This window comes from Antedon bifida, chromosome 6, assembly GCF_963402885.1.
Source record: "Antedon bifida chromosome 6, ecAntBifi1.1, whole genome shotgun sequence".
Classification (NCBI taxonomy): Eukaryota; Metazoa; Echinodermata; class Crinoidea; order Comatulida; family Antedonidae; genus Antedon; species Antedon bifida.
The window spans coordinates 3,787,379-3,805,621 of NC_136231.1; the positions used below are offsets into that span (position 1 = coordinate 3,787,379).

The 18,243-nt window shown below is 33.7% G+C and overlaps 3 protein-coding genes across 3 annotated transcripts; all 3 read left to right on the forward strand.

The window, feature by feature from the left end:
* Nucleotides 1–555: 555 nt before the first annotated feature.
* On the forward strand, nucleotides 556–4,640 carry LOC144844864 (transmembrane prolyl 4-hydroxylase-like). The gene is made up of 8 exons (XM_078701960.1): nucleotides 556–660; nucleotides 1,094–1,175; nucleotides 1,469–1,901; nucleotides 2,394–2,451; nucleotides 2,538–2,680; nucleotides 2,987–3,077; nucleotides 3,671–3,791; nucleotides 4,285–4,640. Exons 1-8 carry the CDS (start codon nucleotides 556–558, stop codon nucleotides 4,638–4,640), a joined length of 1,389 nt encoding a protein of 462 aa, XP_078558086.1.
* A 3,851-nt stretch (nucleotides 4,641–8,491) lies between these two features.
* Nucleotides 8,492–11,685, forward strand: LOC144844735 (transmembrane prolyl 4-hydroxylase-like). The gene is made up of 6 exons (XM_078701783.1): nucleotides 8,492–8,618; nucleotides 8,964–9,021; nucleotides 9,719–9,864; nucleotides 10,318–10,408; nucleotides 10,932–11,052; nucleotides 11,375–11,685. The coding sequence occupies exons 1-6, from the start codon at nucleotides 8,503–8,505 to the stop codon at nucleotides 11,653–11,655; spliced, it is 813 nt and encodes a 270-aa protein (XP_078557909.1). The 5' UTR covers nucleotides 8,492–8,502; the 3' UTR covers nucleotides 11,656–11,685.
* A 1,747-nt stretch (nucleotides 11,686–13,432) lies between these two features.
* Nucleotides 13,433–18,054, forward strand: LOC144844868 (transmembrane prolyl 4-hydroxylase-like). Its single transcript, XM_078701964.1, has 8 exons — nucleotides 13,433–13,561; nucleotides 13,981–14,062; nucleotides 14,506–14,950; nucleotides 15,444–15,501; nucleotides 15,846–15,988; nucleotides 16,735–16,825; nucleotides 16,906–17,026; nucleotides 17,303–18,054. The coding sequence occupies exons 1-8, from the start codon at nucleotides 13,433–13,435 to the stop codon at nucleotides 17,914–17,916; spliced, it is 1,683 nt and encodes a 560-aa protein (XP_078558090.1). The 3' UTR covers nucleotides 17,917–18,054.
* Nucleotides 18,055–18,243: the final 189 nt, after the last annotated feature.

Below are 18,243 nucleotides of genomic sequence, written 5' to 3' on the forward strand. Positions count from 1 at the left end.
TATTAAAATATAGATACCAACATCCTCAAAATAATGTATTAAAGCATTGTATAAATACTAAAATTCTATCTAATAAAATTTGGTTTTTCGTCAGCAAAATCCAATAAAATTTCAATAAAATAAATGTGTTGCTGGTTTAGACTGGGCGCATCATAAAGAGTCGAAAGAAGTGTCAAAGATCTGTCTACACTATCAAACTTTATGTGACAAAAAAATGTGTTATGCCCATAATTATATGGAAATGATGATGTCATATCACTACCATATTTAAGCATATCACTGCCATATTTGGGCACATCACACGTTTGATAGTGTAGACAGAGCTTTACTCTCCGATAGGTGTTAATATTTAGCACGAAATACGTTGATTATCGAAACGGTGACACTTGTAATAATTGATAATTTCTAAACAAATATGTTGGTGTTTGATTTATCATTATCCATAATCATAAGACCGTGAATGAGAGGTGTAAATTTTGCAAACAAAATATAACGAGTCAATATCGACGGTGCAGATTTTGAACATTTTGTGACAAGTTTTTCCAGACTGCAACCATGGAGTCAAGGTTTGTTAATGCTCTCCTTCTCCTGACAGTATTTACCTTCGTTCACTTAATCAATTCGGAAGACTTTCATTTACCTAGACTAAATCCAGTATCTGTAAGTAACTTTAAATTTAATTTATTTGTAATGATTATTTATTACGTTTATGTAATGGAATACATTCCTCATGTTTATGGAATGTAGAATTTCTTATTTTAATGATTTTTTAAGAAAATCGGTGTAGACGATTATAGACAACGTCTTATATAATTCAAAGATGCTCTCCAGGTGGAATGCCATCCTGAGAAGAGTAGTTAGTAATTAGTACAGTTTTTTTAATTAAAAAAAATTAATTTATAGGTAATTTTACTTTCTATGGAGCAGAGATTCCGAAATTTAAGATTGAATGAATGAATTACCTGATTTTGTTTATTATACTTTTCAAGGTGTATTTACAGTATTTATTTATCAAAGCCCTGAAAAAATACCGAGTACTTTTATGTAAACAATACATTTTAGATCATTAATTATATTTTAATTACAATTTTAGATTGGGCATGAGCAAACAATGCACTTGGAATCCGGAAGAACATTGACAATAAAGACATTGGCCGTAAATCCTCCAATATTTGGTTAGAACGTAACTCCATACTTGATTCAATAGGCGTATTTAAGTACCATACTGGCAACATGCGTCAACTTAGGCCTATAACGATAGGCTTACAAAAAATAATAAACCTCTGTCTGCAAAATTGCATATTTCTAGATAGAAATATATTAAATGACCAAAGTCAAGGCGAAATAAGCGTGTGAACATTTTTTTTTAAATTCACGAATGAACAGTATGCATATTAGTTATTAATATACCAACAGCACATTTTTCGTAATTATTTATCATTTGTTTACACAATGTTATCTATTTTAGAGATTGAAGACTATCTTACCAACATTGAATGTGATCATATCATATACTTAGCGATGGCGAGTTCAAAATGGACGGAAAGTACAATTAAAGGCAAAGTGGACAAAGACAAGGAAATTCGCAAGTTCAATTTTACAAAAGGTGACAAAAATAATGATAACTTTTTAGATCCTTTGGAACTGTGGAATGTTATGCCTCGTTTGCAGAATTCATTGATAACTATCGAGGATATTCCAGAATTTGTTCAATTATATAATTATGACGTAGATGGAGATGAGAAGTTGACAAATGAAGAGTTTGATCGAATTGACATTAACCTAGCGTTTCAATGGATTGAAAACAAAATGAAAAAGGACAAAAAAAATGTGGTCAGACTAAGCAAACAAGTGTGGCTAAAGCACGATTCAGACGAGGTTTTACGGTCATTGAAAACCAGGTAAGGTAAACCTAAATAAATGGAAAAAACATGAGAAATTTAACAAATGGAAAATTGGTCTCAATGGTTACTTGTGTTGCAGCCACCTTGTTATGAGTGTGTACCATTAGACTAAATACTCACTCAACTGGTCGCTTTACTAGTTTTGTAGCCACCTTTTTATGAGTGTGTGTCCTTAGACTAAATACTCACTCAACTGGTCGCTTTACTAGTTTTGTAGCCACCTTTTTATGAGTGTGTGTCCTTAGACTAAACACTTACTCAAATGGTCGCTTTACTAGTTTTGTAGCCACCTTTTTATGAGTATGTCCTTAAACTAAATTTCTTACTCAAATAGTCGCTTTACTAGTTTTGTGGCCACCTTGTTATGAGTGTGTGTCCTTAGACTAAATACTCAAATGGTCGCTTTACTAGTTTTGTAGCCACCTTGTTATGAGTGTGTGTCCTTAGACTAAATACTCACTCAAATGGTCTTTTTACTTGTTTCAACAGAGTTGTATCATTAACTAGACTGCCTAAAGGTGTGGTTGACTCAAGTGAACAATTACAAGTAAGTTATATTTCGTATTAATATTTTGGATTCTTTTCACGTGTATTGAAAAGGTTGCCTTATTTACAATTTTAATTTTGAAATAGGTTGCACAGTACGATATCGGTGGACACTATCATGGTCATTTTGATACTCTAAAATTGGACAAACGACAGTGCCTACATTCAAGGGAACTAGACGGTATAAAATTAACTGAGCCGTATGATGCTGTTAAGTATCGACTTTGTAGGCAAGTACAGTTGTGGCAATTCAGTAGAATTACGTCAGAGTAGAGAGACAAATTACAAATTCAAAATATTTGACCAAATTAAAGTAGATGAGCATGTATTTACATATTACAGTATCTAGTTTGAGGGATTATTTTGGTTAATGCTTCTTCTGTATGAGATAGGCCTATAATGAGAAGTTGAAAAAAGTTCACTTCAAAAAGTGGTATGCGTGAGTCGAAAGTGTAACTATGATGTCTTTAAACATAAACTTTATTTTATCGATGTGAGAATATATTTATGAATATAAGTTATTATTTTTATTAAAGATATGCTACACTAATGTATTACCTGAATGACGTTGATGAAGGCGGCGAGACAGCATTTCCAGTTGCTGACAATGCAACCGTTTCTGAAAAGGTAATTTTTGTTACTGTCTGGTATGAAAGATTTTGAATAAGATTTATTCTCACTCCATTTTATGCGTTTTTTGGCCATTTTTTGAAAAATCCCTGTACTATATGTTGTGCGACGTAGGATTCTCACTCATTCTTCTTGGTGTTCTTGGAGCTTGGGTTCCATTTGAAATCAGACTCTGACTCTTATGGAATCCCCTGCGTATAGTATCTGCCCATGCCTTTCCTCTGGCCACTGGACGAGAGAAGCCCTTGATCAATGATAAGACCGATCACGGTGCTTTAAATAGTCCTAACTTAGTTTCATCCATCATTCAGATATTAGGTTTCATTCAACACATATGTGTTATTTTATTGATTATTATCGTACGTGTTTACATTATTATTTTATGTATTTGTAATATGTGTGGAGAATATTTATTGAATATTTTATTGAATATTGAATAAACAAATTGAATTGAAAAAAAATGTCAGCAAAAAAAATGTAAAACTAATTGACATTGTTGTTCGCGACAGACGTCGGCCATAAACATAAAAAAATAACCAATTTTCTATATGTCTTGTATTTTTGTATTTTTATAAATAATTTTACAACAGGTTATACGTGCTGGAGGGAATATTGGTGATTTAAGTAACCATTGTAAGGACGCCAACTTGGTAGTAAAACCCAAAAAAGGCAAGGCTGTTTTGTGGTATAATCATCTACACAATAAGGATGGTAAGAAAATATGATGTAAAATACCGTAGAACAATTTACAATAGTAATAGTAGGCCTACGAAGAATAAGATTTTTTTAGGTGCTGGAATTAATGACACGATGAAAAACACTTAAGCGTGGTTCCCACTAGAATGCAACGCAGCGACGTATTGGCGCAAAGTGCTGTATTGCGTAATCACAAGTGGGAATCGACGACGCAACAGTGCTGCAAAACTCGCAGATTTGATTTCACGCAGGCGGGGGAAAACACAATTATTGGAAGGGCATTTTCTTACGTTGCGTAGGTTGAGTTACGTTGCGTCGCTAGTGAGAACCAACCTTTCGGCTTGGTTTTCACTAGCGACGCAACGTAACGCAACCTACGAAACGTAAGTCCAGTGGATTAGAATGATATCTTTTTAAAATTAATACTACCTGGATGAATGAGAATATTCATATCCGCACTACTGATTTATTAACAAACCTAACCTAATTTTTAAATTCATATGGTAAGGTTGGGTTGGTGACAAAGATCCTTATTCTTACCACGGTGGATGTGACATTGTCAAAGGCGTGAAATGGATAGCCAATCACTGGATCACTGTGGATACAGACCAACAACGACACATTCGTTTTATGAACCTTCGGGAGAAACGCAGAGGTGTTGAAAGAGCAAAACAAGAGTACAATCAAAAACAAGAAGAGCAGGCGATGAAACAACAAGTATCTTCACAAGACACGCAACCACAGCAACAAAAGCTACAGAAGAAACAACATCAACATCTGCGCAAAAATCACAAAAATCAACATCTTCCTCAATCTGAATTAATAGGCCTAGAAGATAAATCATACATCAGAAATGAACTATGAAAATAAAATATTATTATAATAACCATATGAATAATATAGGCCTAACCATGACCATATTTTGTACCACAAACTAGTTTCAAAATATGTTATTAATTTGTGTAAAGAAACGAATTTCTACGAGGATATTATTATATTGAATAATAATTAAAAACCATCAGGACACAATTAATTACTAGACCTAATAGACTGAAATATGGACAATACAAAATATGTAAACATCACGTTTCAAAATTAGTTTTTTTAGATACAGCATAAATCTGATTTAGGACAGTGACACATTTGGTCTACTGTAACAAACATGGCTCTTTATACCACTGGCACGCCAAAGAGCCTCAAGGCTAAATATACATTTGGTATCTCACTAATAACTTTAAAATAGAATCGACTCTCCAAAACCAGACTTTTATTACCGGATAGGTGGATTTGCCGGCCAATCCCAAATTCTTTTTACCATTAAAAACACATTCAGGCCACAGACTTTTCATAAAACCAAACTTACTGCATTAGCCAAGCAAGGGTGTCCGGTATTGACCGAGAGTTGACATGTACAACAATTATGATTAGATAATAAAAGTACTATTATATTACAACTTGGTTGACGAATGGTGAACGCGTACATGTTCGGAGTTATAAACATTTGTAAATAAAATGAGTACATATATATATATAAAATAACCCACATCTTAAATACCTTAATTGGCAATCAATTTAACTTACACACATGCTCATCGATATGTATATATTATGTACATATAAATCCAAAGCCAAAATATGAAAAAATGACAATGCTGTCAATGGAGATACAAAAAAAGCGAAAAGCTAAATCAAAACGATAATATAAAACAGCCAGAACAGTTAGCAGAGCTTTCGGGCAACACTAGCCTTTCATCAGTGCAAGTGAAGTTACTTGGACAAGATAGATAGATATTTATACATAGATTATGTATATATAGCCTATGTATATATTTACATCACCGTTAACATATTTGTTTGTTTGTTGTCTAAATCGAGTGACGAACGAAAAGACGAACAAACGAATGAATAAACATTCATATTGTATTGAATCAACTATAGTGCAAACTACTTGTTTGATTATGATGCTTTATTATTATCATGTCGTAATACCCGCTACTACACGCCGTAAAAATGCGTTATTGTTGTGATTATTGAAAAAACGCCATATGGTTTTATCTCACGTCGCATATTGATATTGACAAAATAAATTAACTAAAGGTGCTGCAACGAACATAATTTGTAGGCATCTACAGTGGCAACCACTTTCGAAAGGTTTAACACACCCGTTATGGAACTCTTGCTATTTCTGATCATTTTATCGTCTGGTGTAAGTCAAACTATTCCTGATATTACGACGAATGATATTAATACCGATGATTTAAAGTTAGCAAGATTAGATCCAGTAGCTGTAAGTATTATTTAGTGTTTTCTGATACTTTTATTTTTTCCTACTCTGGTTGACAGTAATGGTTCGTCGCTTTCCGACGAGGAACATTTCAGTACCGTACAGTTTTAAAATCTGTTTTACCATTGTATTTGTGCTTGGATGTATAATTATTACCGTTTTTAAATGCTTTTATTTATTTATTTATTCTTTATACTGGGTTGCCTCTTCAGTCTAAGACTGTTCTCCCAGTAATTCAGTTTCGGCTGCGACAGTGAATAAAAAACTTGAAACTTGAACTTGAAGGAACAACATTTTTATAAATATAATGGACAAACCAAGTAACCATAACCATTCTGGTTATGTTGAATGAAAATGAAATCTGCATAATATAGGCTTTAAAGTTAGTAGGATAATGTAGATTTGTAATAACCTCCAACTTTCAATGTTGCAGTGAGTCTATGTTATTTTGTAAGACTATGATTAGGAGCTGATATGTTTTAAAACGTCTTTGTTTAAAAAAAAAATATTATTCATTATTGTATATTGACATGCTAGTTGAGTAGTACCAGGGCCACAGTCAGTTGCAGAGGTGCTGCAATTTAATTCAACTTATCAGGGTCTAGAAAGAACGGTGCTTGCCTGAACATATAGTATTACTTTAGGCCTACTTTTTCATCATCGTTTTTGTATTTCACATCTGTTAATGGGTTTCATACAATATTTAAACATTTGTGAAATCTTATGAAAAATCCCTACATCGTCTGTATCCACACCATGGCCCCCATCAGCGGGGTCCCCTGAAACCGAAGTTTGCAATGACTATTATTAATGGCAATCCCTTCGGTTTGTTGACCATCTCAAACCGATCTAGCATAACCTGCCCCAAAGGTAGGTAAAATGTATCCAAAATACTGCAGTAACACCTCTCTGTTATTGTTAATAAACAATATCATTCAAATTAATCAATTACGTGTACGTGTCCACTTTCATCATATGAGACAATGTAAACAGTCAACAGATTTAACTGTTCTCAATCAATCGTTCAACAATATATGCCAACGAGACATAATTATAACTTGGTAACTATGACTTGTTTTATACAATGGTGTAATGGAATAAAATGTGTAGTATCAATTATCTTACAAATAACATCATGGGTGGCTATATTTAGTGTGTAATTTTCCAGCCATTTTAAAATCCAAAATGGCCGCTTTCCCTTGGCCAAATTGTTATTCTATGTTTTTGATACCCTAATGGATGATGAATGTGCCAAATTTCAGAATGTTCTCACAATTTGAAGGGTTGGTTCACTTAGCAGGCCTACTATTAATAAAACACCACACAGTCATTACAGATAAATGAATATGTAAATGGTCTCAAATCCATATCCTAAACTAAATAAAGATGTATTTTACATAAATGCTGTATGTATTATATTCCGAACCTTTTAGTGGAAAGTATTTGGCCATCTTCGTGATTAAAGTATCAAAGGTTATTTTGCATTTGGGTAAAGTAAAGTTTGGCTGAAAATTCGCCATATTGGTAACTGTTTTATTCCTGTAACACCGGTGGTCTAAAAAGTTATTTTGCAAATTTGTTTTACTATTTCTGCAAAATCAAATATTTTTTTATAGGTTGGCCATGAGCAGACACTACAACTGAAAACTGGTAAAACGGTAACTATAAAGACGGCGGCCGTACATCCTCCACTTTTTGGTATGTAACGCTGTCACTGGCCAAACTTTATTGCTACATGTCTTATCTATAATCCCTTTCCTGCCATTGATATTATTAGCCTATAATTGGGGTTTCTTCATGTCTGCGTGTTTCTATAGCTTTACTTGAGATGGGAGCCGACTGGGAAGATGAAACTCAATGCTAACTTTAGTTCTAACCCTGGTTAGCGACGAGGGCATATTTCCCATGCATCGGTTTTGGTGCTGTCATAAACCTCCATCTTCTCTCTGCTTTTCATTGATCTTCTTTTTCACTTGTCTTCACAGCGCTTTGCAATGATTCATAACCATAACTATAGATTGTACATAATCTCACCCGCGCATGATCATAATAAAGTTGACTTGATTATGATAAGGCTTACAATAATATAGTCTACGTTTACTTTTATTAGAGATAGAAAACTTTCTTGATGATAGTGAATGTGAACATATAAAAAGCATTGCCGAGAAGAAGAAGAAATGGAAAGAAAGCGTCACTCTACCAAAAGACAGTTTTCGAACTGGTAAACAAGAGGGAACTCATAAATTGATTGATTTCCAAACAGCCGACAAGAACAAAGATAATTTTGTCGATTTCTTAGAGTTTTGGTATGCAAGACCTCCTGTTCAGAACGCCATGATAACTATCGAGGATATTCCAGAATTTGTTCAATTATATAATTATGACGTAGATGGCGATGAGAAGTTGACAAAGGAAGAGTTTGATAAAATTGACGTTAAGTTAATGTATGAATGGACGTATAAAAAGATGGAGCTGGATATGAAAAAACAAGGAAGGATTAGCAATCAAGTCTGGGTTACACATGAATCTGATCAGTTCTTAATTGAATTAAAAGAAAGGTAGGCCTAATTCATTAAAACATATCATGGAACTTTGAGGCCTATGATGGAACACTGAAAGAAAACAAGATACAACACCAGATATAAGACACTTCCTTAAAGGACAACTTTACCGAGAACCATATTTATAACAGTGAAAACTTAAGAGGTAGCACACTTGATAGCAATTTACGGCGAGCGCGCACGGCGATATCGTAAATCTCGCAATTGTTATGAAATCATATGTACATCCCTAACGTTGTCAAAATATGGTTATCAGTAAAGTTGTCCTTTAAGACATCCACCACCCAAATAAGGAAATAATTTCCATATAACAATATCTCCATATAATGTTGTTTTATCTAGAGTGGCTTTATTAACAGGCTTGCCACTGCGGCTAATCAACGCAGCTGAACCGATGCAGGTATTTATTGACACTTTGATATAGAACTTTCGATATGCGACGAGAGGAATAATTAGGACTTAAGCTTGGTTCCCACTAGGATGCAACGCAAGGACGTAGACGCAACGCAAGCGAGTTGACCATCACACGCGACTGTTCGAATAATCCATCGCTTGAGATTGGTCAAACCACTTTACGTTGCGTTACGTCCTTGCGTTGCGTACCAGTGAGAACCAAGCTTTAATAATTAAGCGTTACGTCATTTATCTATTAGTCGTCGTCCGCTCTGAAAACTTGATTTCGAAAAAGTTTAAGATGTGAAAGACTGTAAACAATAACAAGTTCGTCACATGGACCTAAGAAGCAATCAAATTTCCACACAAGTATGCGAATGGCTCCATTATAAAGTCCTGGTCATCTAAAATCAAAGGTTTCCTATACAAAATCAGTAGTTCTCTATTTTGTACATATTAATTCAAACATCCCTTTTTTTGGGATCTCTGTATACAAGTCAATAAATATAGGCCTTATAAATATCTATAACCTGTTTATTTATATATGAATATACACACATACCTATATTCTACAATCATTTTTTATACTGAAGAATTAATTAATGAAACTTATGACAGATTCAATATATTCTCCAATGAAATGAATTATTGTTGACTCATAATATTTATGAAAAATTATCGTATAAATTATCGAATTCATACAGGTTGTACATTATGGCGTTGGTGGGCATTATCATGCTCATTTTGATTCCGAGACTATCAATAAAGATCGGAGTTGCATACATACACGGCAGATTGATGGTGTAGAAGGGCATGTTGCACTCGACTACAAAAAATATCGACTATGCAGGTATGACAAAAGGAGTTGATAGTAAATAGGCGCGGCCTCCATCCTTTTCGCTTTCGCCGATCTTTGCGTTGAAATACTATACATACATCCCAATTAAATACATACTCAATATTATTTGATATGAATAAAATGTAATTTTTAAACTTGGCTTCCTCCAAGTCTGTAGTTATTGTCTTTCAACATTTTTATTTTTTTCTGAAAATGAGTATTATATTATACGTATGTCACGCCATATGTGCCAAAATATTTGTCTTTACTAATTACCGGTTTCAACCTAGTCTATTTTTAAACGTACAGATGGAAGCAGTTCTACCAAGAATGAAACGAATTACAACTTTTGCAGCTTTTGTTTCTTATTCACCGTTTTACTAATTAACAATTATACTAATTATTAATTTGATGTACAATATTGCTTGTGTATTATACTAACAATAATGTAATCTATTTTGTCAGGTATGCAACGCTAATGTATTACCTAGCTGACGTCGATGAAGGAGGCGAGACTGCATTTCCAATTGCCGATAATGCAACCACTTCTGAAGAAGTAAGATAGTATTACACACATTATGAGTACATTGTAAATTAAACATTGTATAATTATACCGTACAGTACACGTCGACTATTAAACGCATGCAATATCTGTATTTTAGTCTTTCGACAATAAAAACTTTAGGCCTATAAATTACGAATAATATAATCGGAATATTATCATTAATTAACACAATTACAGCCGGTATAACTTTTGATGATTTTAAAGTTGTATTGTTTCTTTTAAAAGACATGATGTTCTTAAAACCCCCCACTTGACAAGAATCTCACTGTCCTAAACAACCCGTTTGCTTTACGTCCCAATATTTTGCCCTGTTATTAAAATGAGGAATTATACTCTATATATACACTTTTGATGATGTTTAAGTTGTATTGTTGTGTCTTTTGAAAGACTGGTGTTCTTAAAACACTCTCCACCCCACTTGACATAAATCTCACTTTCCTAACAACCCGTTTGTTTTACGTCCCAATATTTTGCCATGTTAAAGAGAAATTATACTCTATATATACACTATAGGTTCTATTTGCCGGAGGATATCTCGGGGATTTGAGCAACCACTGTAAAGACGCCAACTTGGTAGTAAAACCCAAGAAGGGCAAGGCTGTATTGTGGTATAACCACATACTTAATGAAGACGGTAGGTAGTAGCAACAACATTCATTATTTTGATAACACAATTTTATATTCCCTTTTTCATATTTTAATATTTAATATAGTTAACGTCCTTCCACAATCCAACCTATCAGTGTTAGGTTAGTGCAAATTGGTATTTTAGGATATTGTAGATTGGTTTTGTGGAAGTTGCTTATATTGTTAATGTCTTGGTGAAATTGTTTCTCTTTTTGTTTTTTATTGTTGATTTGTATATGGATATACTATCTGAAATAAAGAAAATGTATGAATTAATTAATTAATATAATATATGAATTGATATGTGCTGTACATTTATTTTGTTGTAGGATGGATTGGTGACAAAGATGTCTATTCATTTCATGGAGGTTGTGACATAATAAAGGGCGTTAAATGGATAGCCAATCACTGGCTCACAGTTGATACAGAAAAAGAACGACAAATTCGTTATATGGAGTTCTGGGAGAAATCCTACGGAGGGGCACAGCCGCCAGTAGAGCAGCAACAGGCAGGGCAACAACAGCAAGAGCGAGATGAACAGCAGCAAGAACAAGAACAACAGCCAGAACTACCAGGAACTGACACTCTGTTGCCCCACGAGGAGCTTTAAGACAAAAAGGCGATATTAAAACTACACTCGCCTCATTCAAAGATGAACTCTAGGCTGTCAGTACAACGTTACGACAACGAGTTAAATGCATTCATACTTTACCCCCAACAATGTAAACAAGTATGCATACTGATCCATCTATACCAGCAGCGAACAATATGAATACTTCCCGTATTTTGTACTGTTTAGCATTACGTAACCATTAATTAATATACATACGAATAAACACACAGCGCCATCACAGTAGCACCAATATCACTATAACATTTAAATTATACTTTTATAATTGTTTGTTGATTCTCACTATAAATTGTCTAACTAACTAATATTAATGAATGGGATGTTGTTTTTATTGTTGTTGTTTTTTTGTTTATTATATTTCATGATGAGATTGGTGTTGTATTGTGTTTATCTTTATCAATGTTAACAGAAATAATACATTTAACATGATAAACAATATCTGCTGGCTAAGAAAACTATTGTGAAATTAGTAGACCTAAAAAACCCGTAATAAACTTCCATTTTAACCATATGTGTCTCAGTATATTTAAGCCTTAAGCAAGAAAATTCTTTGCAGACGGCGAGAAAAATCGTATATCAGGGAAGAGTGAAATTCATTTCACTTTTTCCTGATAATGTTAATAGAAACTGTGTTTTATAATGTATTCATGACGTAATAATTCTTATAAATTAATCATGCATAACGAAGAGTAACTAACGCCATCATACTACAAACGCCGTAGAAGGCAGTATAAAGATTACATTCCAGGTCACGTCGACACTTGCAGCTGATAAATACAATATAATAAAAGTGACTATTCCTTTGTGCAGTTTTATTCAAGAGAACGGAAGCATTAGGAAACAGTTTACATGCGGAATTCACTTGTAATGGTGGTAATAAACCGGTTATTTTAAAGAAACAAAATAAATGTATAAAAAACAGGTCAAAAAATACTTTTTATCACTATGCTGATTAACAACACCTTTGTTTATGGGAAATGACTGTTTTATCAAAGTACTATTTACTTATATTGTTCTTATGTAAAAGGGGCCTACAAAACAACGAAGCTACAGCTTTTTTATGCAGGATCCTTGTTATCAGTTGTATTGCAATTATGATGTAAGTGATGACTAAATAAATGTGGAATAAAGTAAAGTCAAAGTAAAGGTAGCTTTTAGTTTACTACGGCTAAAAAATGGGTATTTGGAAACTCGGACTGGGTATGCGCACAACCCAACGCACGTCTGGGAAAAGAGAGTCTATGAAAACTTGCTGATAAATATTGAGATGTAAACGGTAGTTATCGTGAGATGACCGGCGTTTTTTATAATTTTGTTTTAAATTACTACTAGTAGTATGTAAACACGTTGAAACAAGTTCCGTGATCTGCACAGACGTGTAGTCTATAAACAAACGTTTGTGTTAATAAAATAAATTTTCAACCCGATTATTTTGCGTTATCATGTCTAACGACAATAAACAGCACCTTTACTACAACCTTTCTCTTATAAATTACGGTTTATGGCTCCTCCTGATACCGAGAATCACCAAAAAATAAATAAATAAAGTTCTCTATCAAATTCAAGCAACGGCTTATTTATTTAGTACGCGAATAAGCCTCTTTTTACATCATAACAAACAGGTGGTTCTTCCACGTAGTTGACTCAATAAAACATTTACGAATATTGAACACATCGACATATGTTCAGCAAGTATTCAGTTGTAAAATCCCGTACAAACGTCAATAACAGTCTTTACAATATTAGTTTTTCTAAAATGTTAGCCATGCATTTGCTACTTTTGTCCCTACTGCTACCTTTTGTCTCAAGTCAAATTGACACGGAATATTTTAGTAACGAAAAGACAGGAGAAGATCTGAAATTAACAATTATAGATCCTATAGCGGTAAGTAGAAGGGTTTTTTTTATTTATAGGCCTAGTTCGTTGGCTCTTTCATTTACGCGAATGTTCGTTCGCACAAAACCATAACGTTTCTACACCTGTGATATGAACAATACGAGCTAAATATTTATTAAACTATGGCCCTGTGTTTGATATTTGTGGTTCTGGTCATGAACAAACGAACAAAGAAACAAACTTGCATGCATAGAGTGCTTTTCATGGTATAGGCCTACATTATAGAAATACCGCTATTTTACTTTCTAGGTGGGTCATGAACGAACATTCTACCTTGATACTGGTGGTAGATCATTGAATTTAAAAACGTTTACCCGCCAAACAAACAAACAAACAAACTTGCTTGCATAGAGTGCTTTTCATGAAATAGGCCTACGTTATAGAAATACCGCTATTTTACTTTCTAGGTGGGTCATGAACGAACATTCTACCTTGATACCGGTAGATCATTACATTTAAAAACGTTAGCTGTGCACCCACCTATATTTGGTAAGAGTGATTATTATTATTATATTGTTGTAGAACATTAAATTGGTAGATTGAATAATAAATATAAAGTTTGTTTTTACTATATTTGTTGGTATTCTAATATTTCATTTAATATCTGTTTATGTTTACTATTATGATTTGCATAAAAAGAAATACAGAAAAATAGAGGACTACAGCTGTATAAAAAACCCTTTATGGACGTCACATTTTAGGCTAGCCCAAACCAAACCAGCTGGCGTCATAACCATTGCAAGATAATATAGGCCTAACTAATTTGATAGGCTTCTATTGCCAAGTGATATACTGGAAATTAATTCAGTAAACATTTTACAATTAAGAGCCCGGAACATTTAACTTGATAATCAAACATCATACCATTATACTACTGGGGTGTTCATGGTATGGTTAAAATGGATAACTAATTCATGTTGTTTTATTGACAGCGATAGACGATTTCCTTACCGAAGCCGAATGTGACTATATCATAAATCTAGCAGTTAATACCCCAAACTGGAAAGAAAGTGCAACAATACCTAATGATGAGTTTACACTGGGTGCAAAGGAAGGTGAACATCAATTCGATTTTAAAACAGCTGACACAAATCATGATGATTTAGTTGATTTCATGGAACTTTGGGTCGAAATGCCCCCTATACAAAACTGCATGATAACAATAGAAGATATTCCTGAATTTGTTCAATTACATAATTATGACGTCGATGGAGATGAGACATTGACAAAAGACGAGTTTGATCAAATTGACGTAAAGTTAGCATATGAATGGATGATAAAGAAAGGAGAAAATAATCACCGAAATGTAGTTAGAAAAAGCAAACAAGTTTGGCTTCATCCCGAGACGGACACAGTGTTAAGCTTGCTGACAGAAAGGTACCTAATTTATATAGAAATACCATAGCTAGGTCCATAGTTTGGCTTCAACAACCCGAGACGGACACAGTGTTAAGCTTACTGAGAGAAAGGTACCTAATTTATATAGACGTACCATAGCTAGGTCCATAGTTTGGGCATCCTGAATTTCCAAAAAGTACAATGCAAAAGATATATCTTAAGGTCAGCACTTCATTTTACGAATTTTAGGCCCTCGCCGAATACCCGCCCTCCACCCTGGGCCCTAAACCAGAATCAATAATCCTCCTGAGTACACACAACATTATTATAATACTACACAAACTAATTATAAAATAACCCACTCCATTTTTTGGACCAGGTTATACGACTTTGGAAAATTAATGATAACAACTTTAACAGTTTAAGATTAATAATGAAAAGAATGATGATGAAACACATTTCTAATTATTTTGTTCTTATTCTCTTTGAAATAATGGATGAAACATGATTTCTTGTTTTGTTTGTTTGCCAGGATTACTTCTGTGACTGGTATCGCAAAGAGGATAATTGATTCAAGTGAAGAGTTTCAAGTAAGAATACTGTATTTTCATCATCAAATCCCTTTTTTGAGGACTAGATGCATGCTTGTTGAGATAAATCCTATATAAGCACCCGATTCTGAGCTGTCACTAGACTCTATGTGGAAGACTATTGCCAGTCTTGAGTATCAATATAATATATTGTTAAAAAAAATTACACAAAAGAGTAATAGAATCAAATTAAGACATTCAGATTTGCATAGTGTTTGCACAGGGTAAATTTCAACAAATTCAGTCCTTCTGTAATATAGACCAAGATAGAAACTTGTTCATTAACATGATACCATGAAATAGCCCTCTTCTCGACCATACTAAAATTATTATTTACTTTATAGATTGTTCATTACGAAATCGGAGGGCACTATCATGCGCACTATGATTCTACTCTTGTTGATAAGCGTTCGTGTATACACACGCGTGAAGTTGATGGAATAGATCACGATCAACCAGACGACTTTACAAAGTATCGCATTTGCAGGTATATTCTTAAGCTCTGTCTACACTATCAAACTTTATGTGCCATACACACTACCGTATTTGGGTATATCTCTACGATATCTGGGCACATTGTTATGTCAAACTAGTTTGATAGTGTGAGAGAGCTTTACACTGATTCTCCTGGCTTACTTGGGTTTTAAGCTACAGCAGGAAAGTATCATATCCTATACCAATCATATGACTATGCCCTAGAGTACATCACTCAATACTCAGTAGTATTTAACATTAGACCCGGGGTTTCTGTTTGATTAAAAATACATTGCCTCCTGAAAACATTTGTAAAAATGTGTTTGTTGAATATGCCATTTTACAAGATTACAAGAGACGTATGTGCTGTTTAATAAAACAAAGTAATGAACTACATACAAACTGATATCCAGTAAATATTGCTGTAATGAACAACATGTTTTTCTACCATCTGTTGATTATTACTTAGCATTGAATGAAGTAAAAGGTTGTAAAAGAACGATATAATTGTAAATAACGATAAAATACTGCTGTCGGAATATTTTGCAATCTGCCAACGTGGCAGGAGCCAATATTTTTGTGAAAGCAAAGTAAATAAAAGAAGCTAAAATAAATTAATTTTTTGGGGTACAGTAGAACACGTACTAAGTGGATGTATTCGGGAAGGGGTGTTTATTTATGAAATACTATACTTATATTATATTATGAATGTGAAATTTAAAATTAAGCAAACTGTCTCATATTCTTCATTCATTTCAGATATGCAACGATAATGTATTACTTAAATGATGTTGATGAAGGAGGCGATACAGCGTTCCCAGTTGCTGATAATGAAACGTTTTCTTGTGAAGTAAGTACCGTATTTTACTACAGTACAGAATGATCCATTTCTGTTCAATATAACGCATTATCGAATTATTATTTTTACAGGCTTTAAATTCAGGAGGTCGTATTGCAGATTTGAGCCATCATTGCAAAGATGCTAATTTGCTGGTAAAGCCATCAAAGGGGAAGGTTGTATTCTGGTATAATCACGAAACTAGTGAGGATGGTGAGTGTATAGTATAGTCTGATTATGGAAAACAAATTTAAATTGACACTATTGATGAAACTAACAAAAGTAAAAGTAACTTAATTGACATCTCTTTAGTTATCAAAATACCAGAGTTTAAATTATTTTCTAGCAAAGTAAAGTACACCACTAAACAACTTGGTTAAGCAAATGAAATTATAGCTTTTAATGAAAGAAAAGCCTAAAAACTGCCGTACTGTTGTTTTATGTAAAAAGGATACGGCATATAGCAATAACCACTATATTTGATTTTAGGTTGGGTTGGTCGTCAAGATCCTTATTCCTTGCATGGTGGCTGTGATATTGTAAAAGGGACTAAATGGATTGCTAATCATTGGGTGACAGTGGACAACGACAAGGAACGACAAATTCGTTATATGGACATCTCGGAGGAAAAAAAGAAAAGCAAAAACACAGCAGGAGTGACAGAAGAAAGCACAACAAACGAAGAAATAAATGAACACCAACACCAAATAATGACAACTAATAAACAACTGGAAGAAAAAGATATAAACGAGGAAATCAATCAAGAGAAACTTGTATTACAGTACCCAGAGCAAGAAAAACATAAAAACATAATCGAGACCGGGAAAAATACACAACACAATGGAAACAAGCAATGGTTGGAAGTGGATGAAGACGATATTAGTAAGAACCAACAACAACACATAGAGAAACACATAATTGAGGAAACTTCACAAGATAAACTCGTGCAATACCAACAACGATCGTTTCAACAGCAGGAAATACATAATTCTAATCAACAACAAATAATACGAATACCAAACCAGGACAATCAAGACATGTTCCGACAACAACCATACAATGATAATTATAATGCAGATATTGAAACGAAAGAGGAACTATAGATCCTGTTGCATTTATTTACCTGTTGGTGTCCTCTGCTCGAATCAGATCGACTTCCATGAATTTCTATTCTCTCCTCTGTTGCGCCAGCCTCACACATTCCTCATAACTGTCAATTCGTTTATATGTTGTTGGTCCATGTTAGTCGCGGCCTTACTCTGCCTCGTTTTCCATCATGTTTTCAATTCTTCCTTCCAAATTCTCCCTCTGTAATGCTTCTTTCCTCACAAGATACAGTAAAAATTACTACTTATAACAACACCAACAAACATGATAAACTATCATAAAATGGGTAAAACTCGTTATTATTGGGGAAATATGTTGGCATA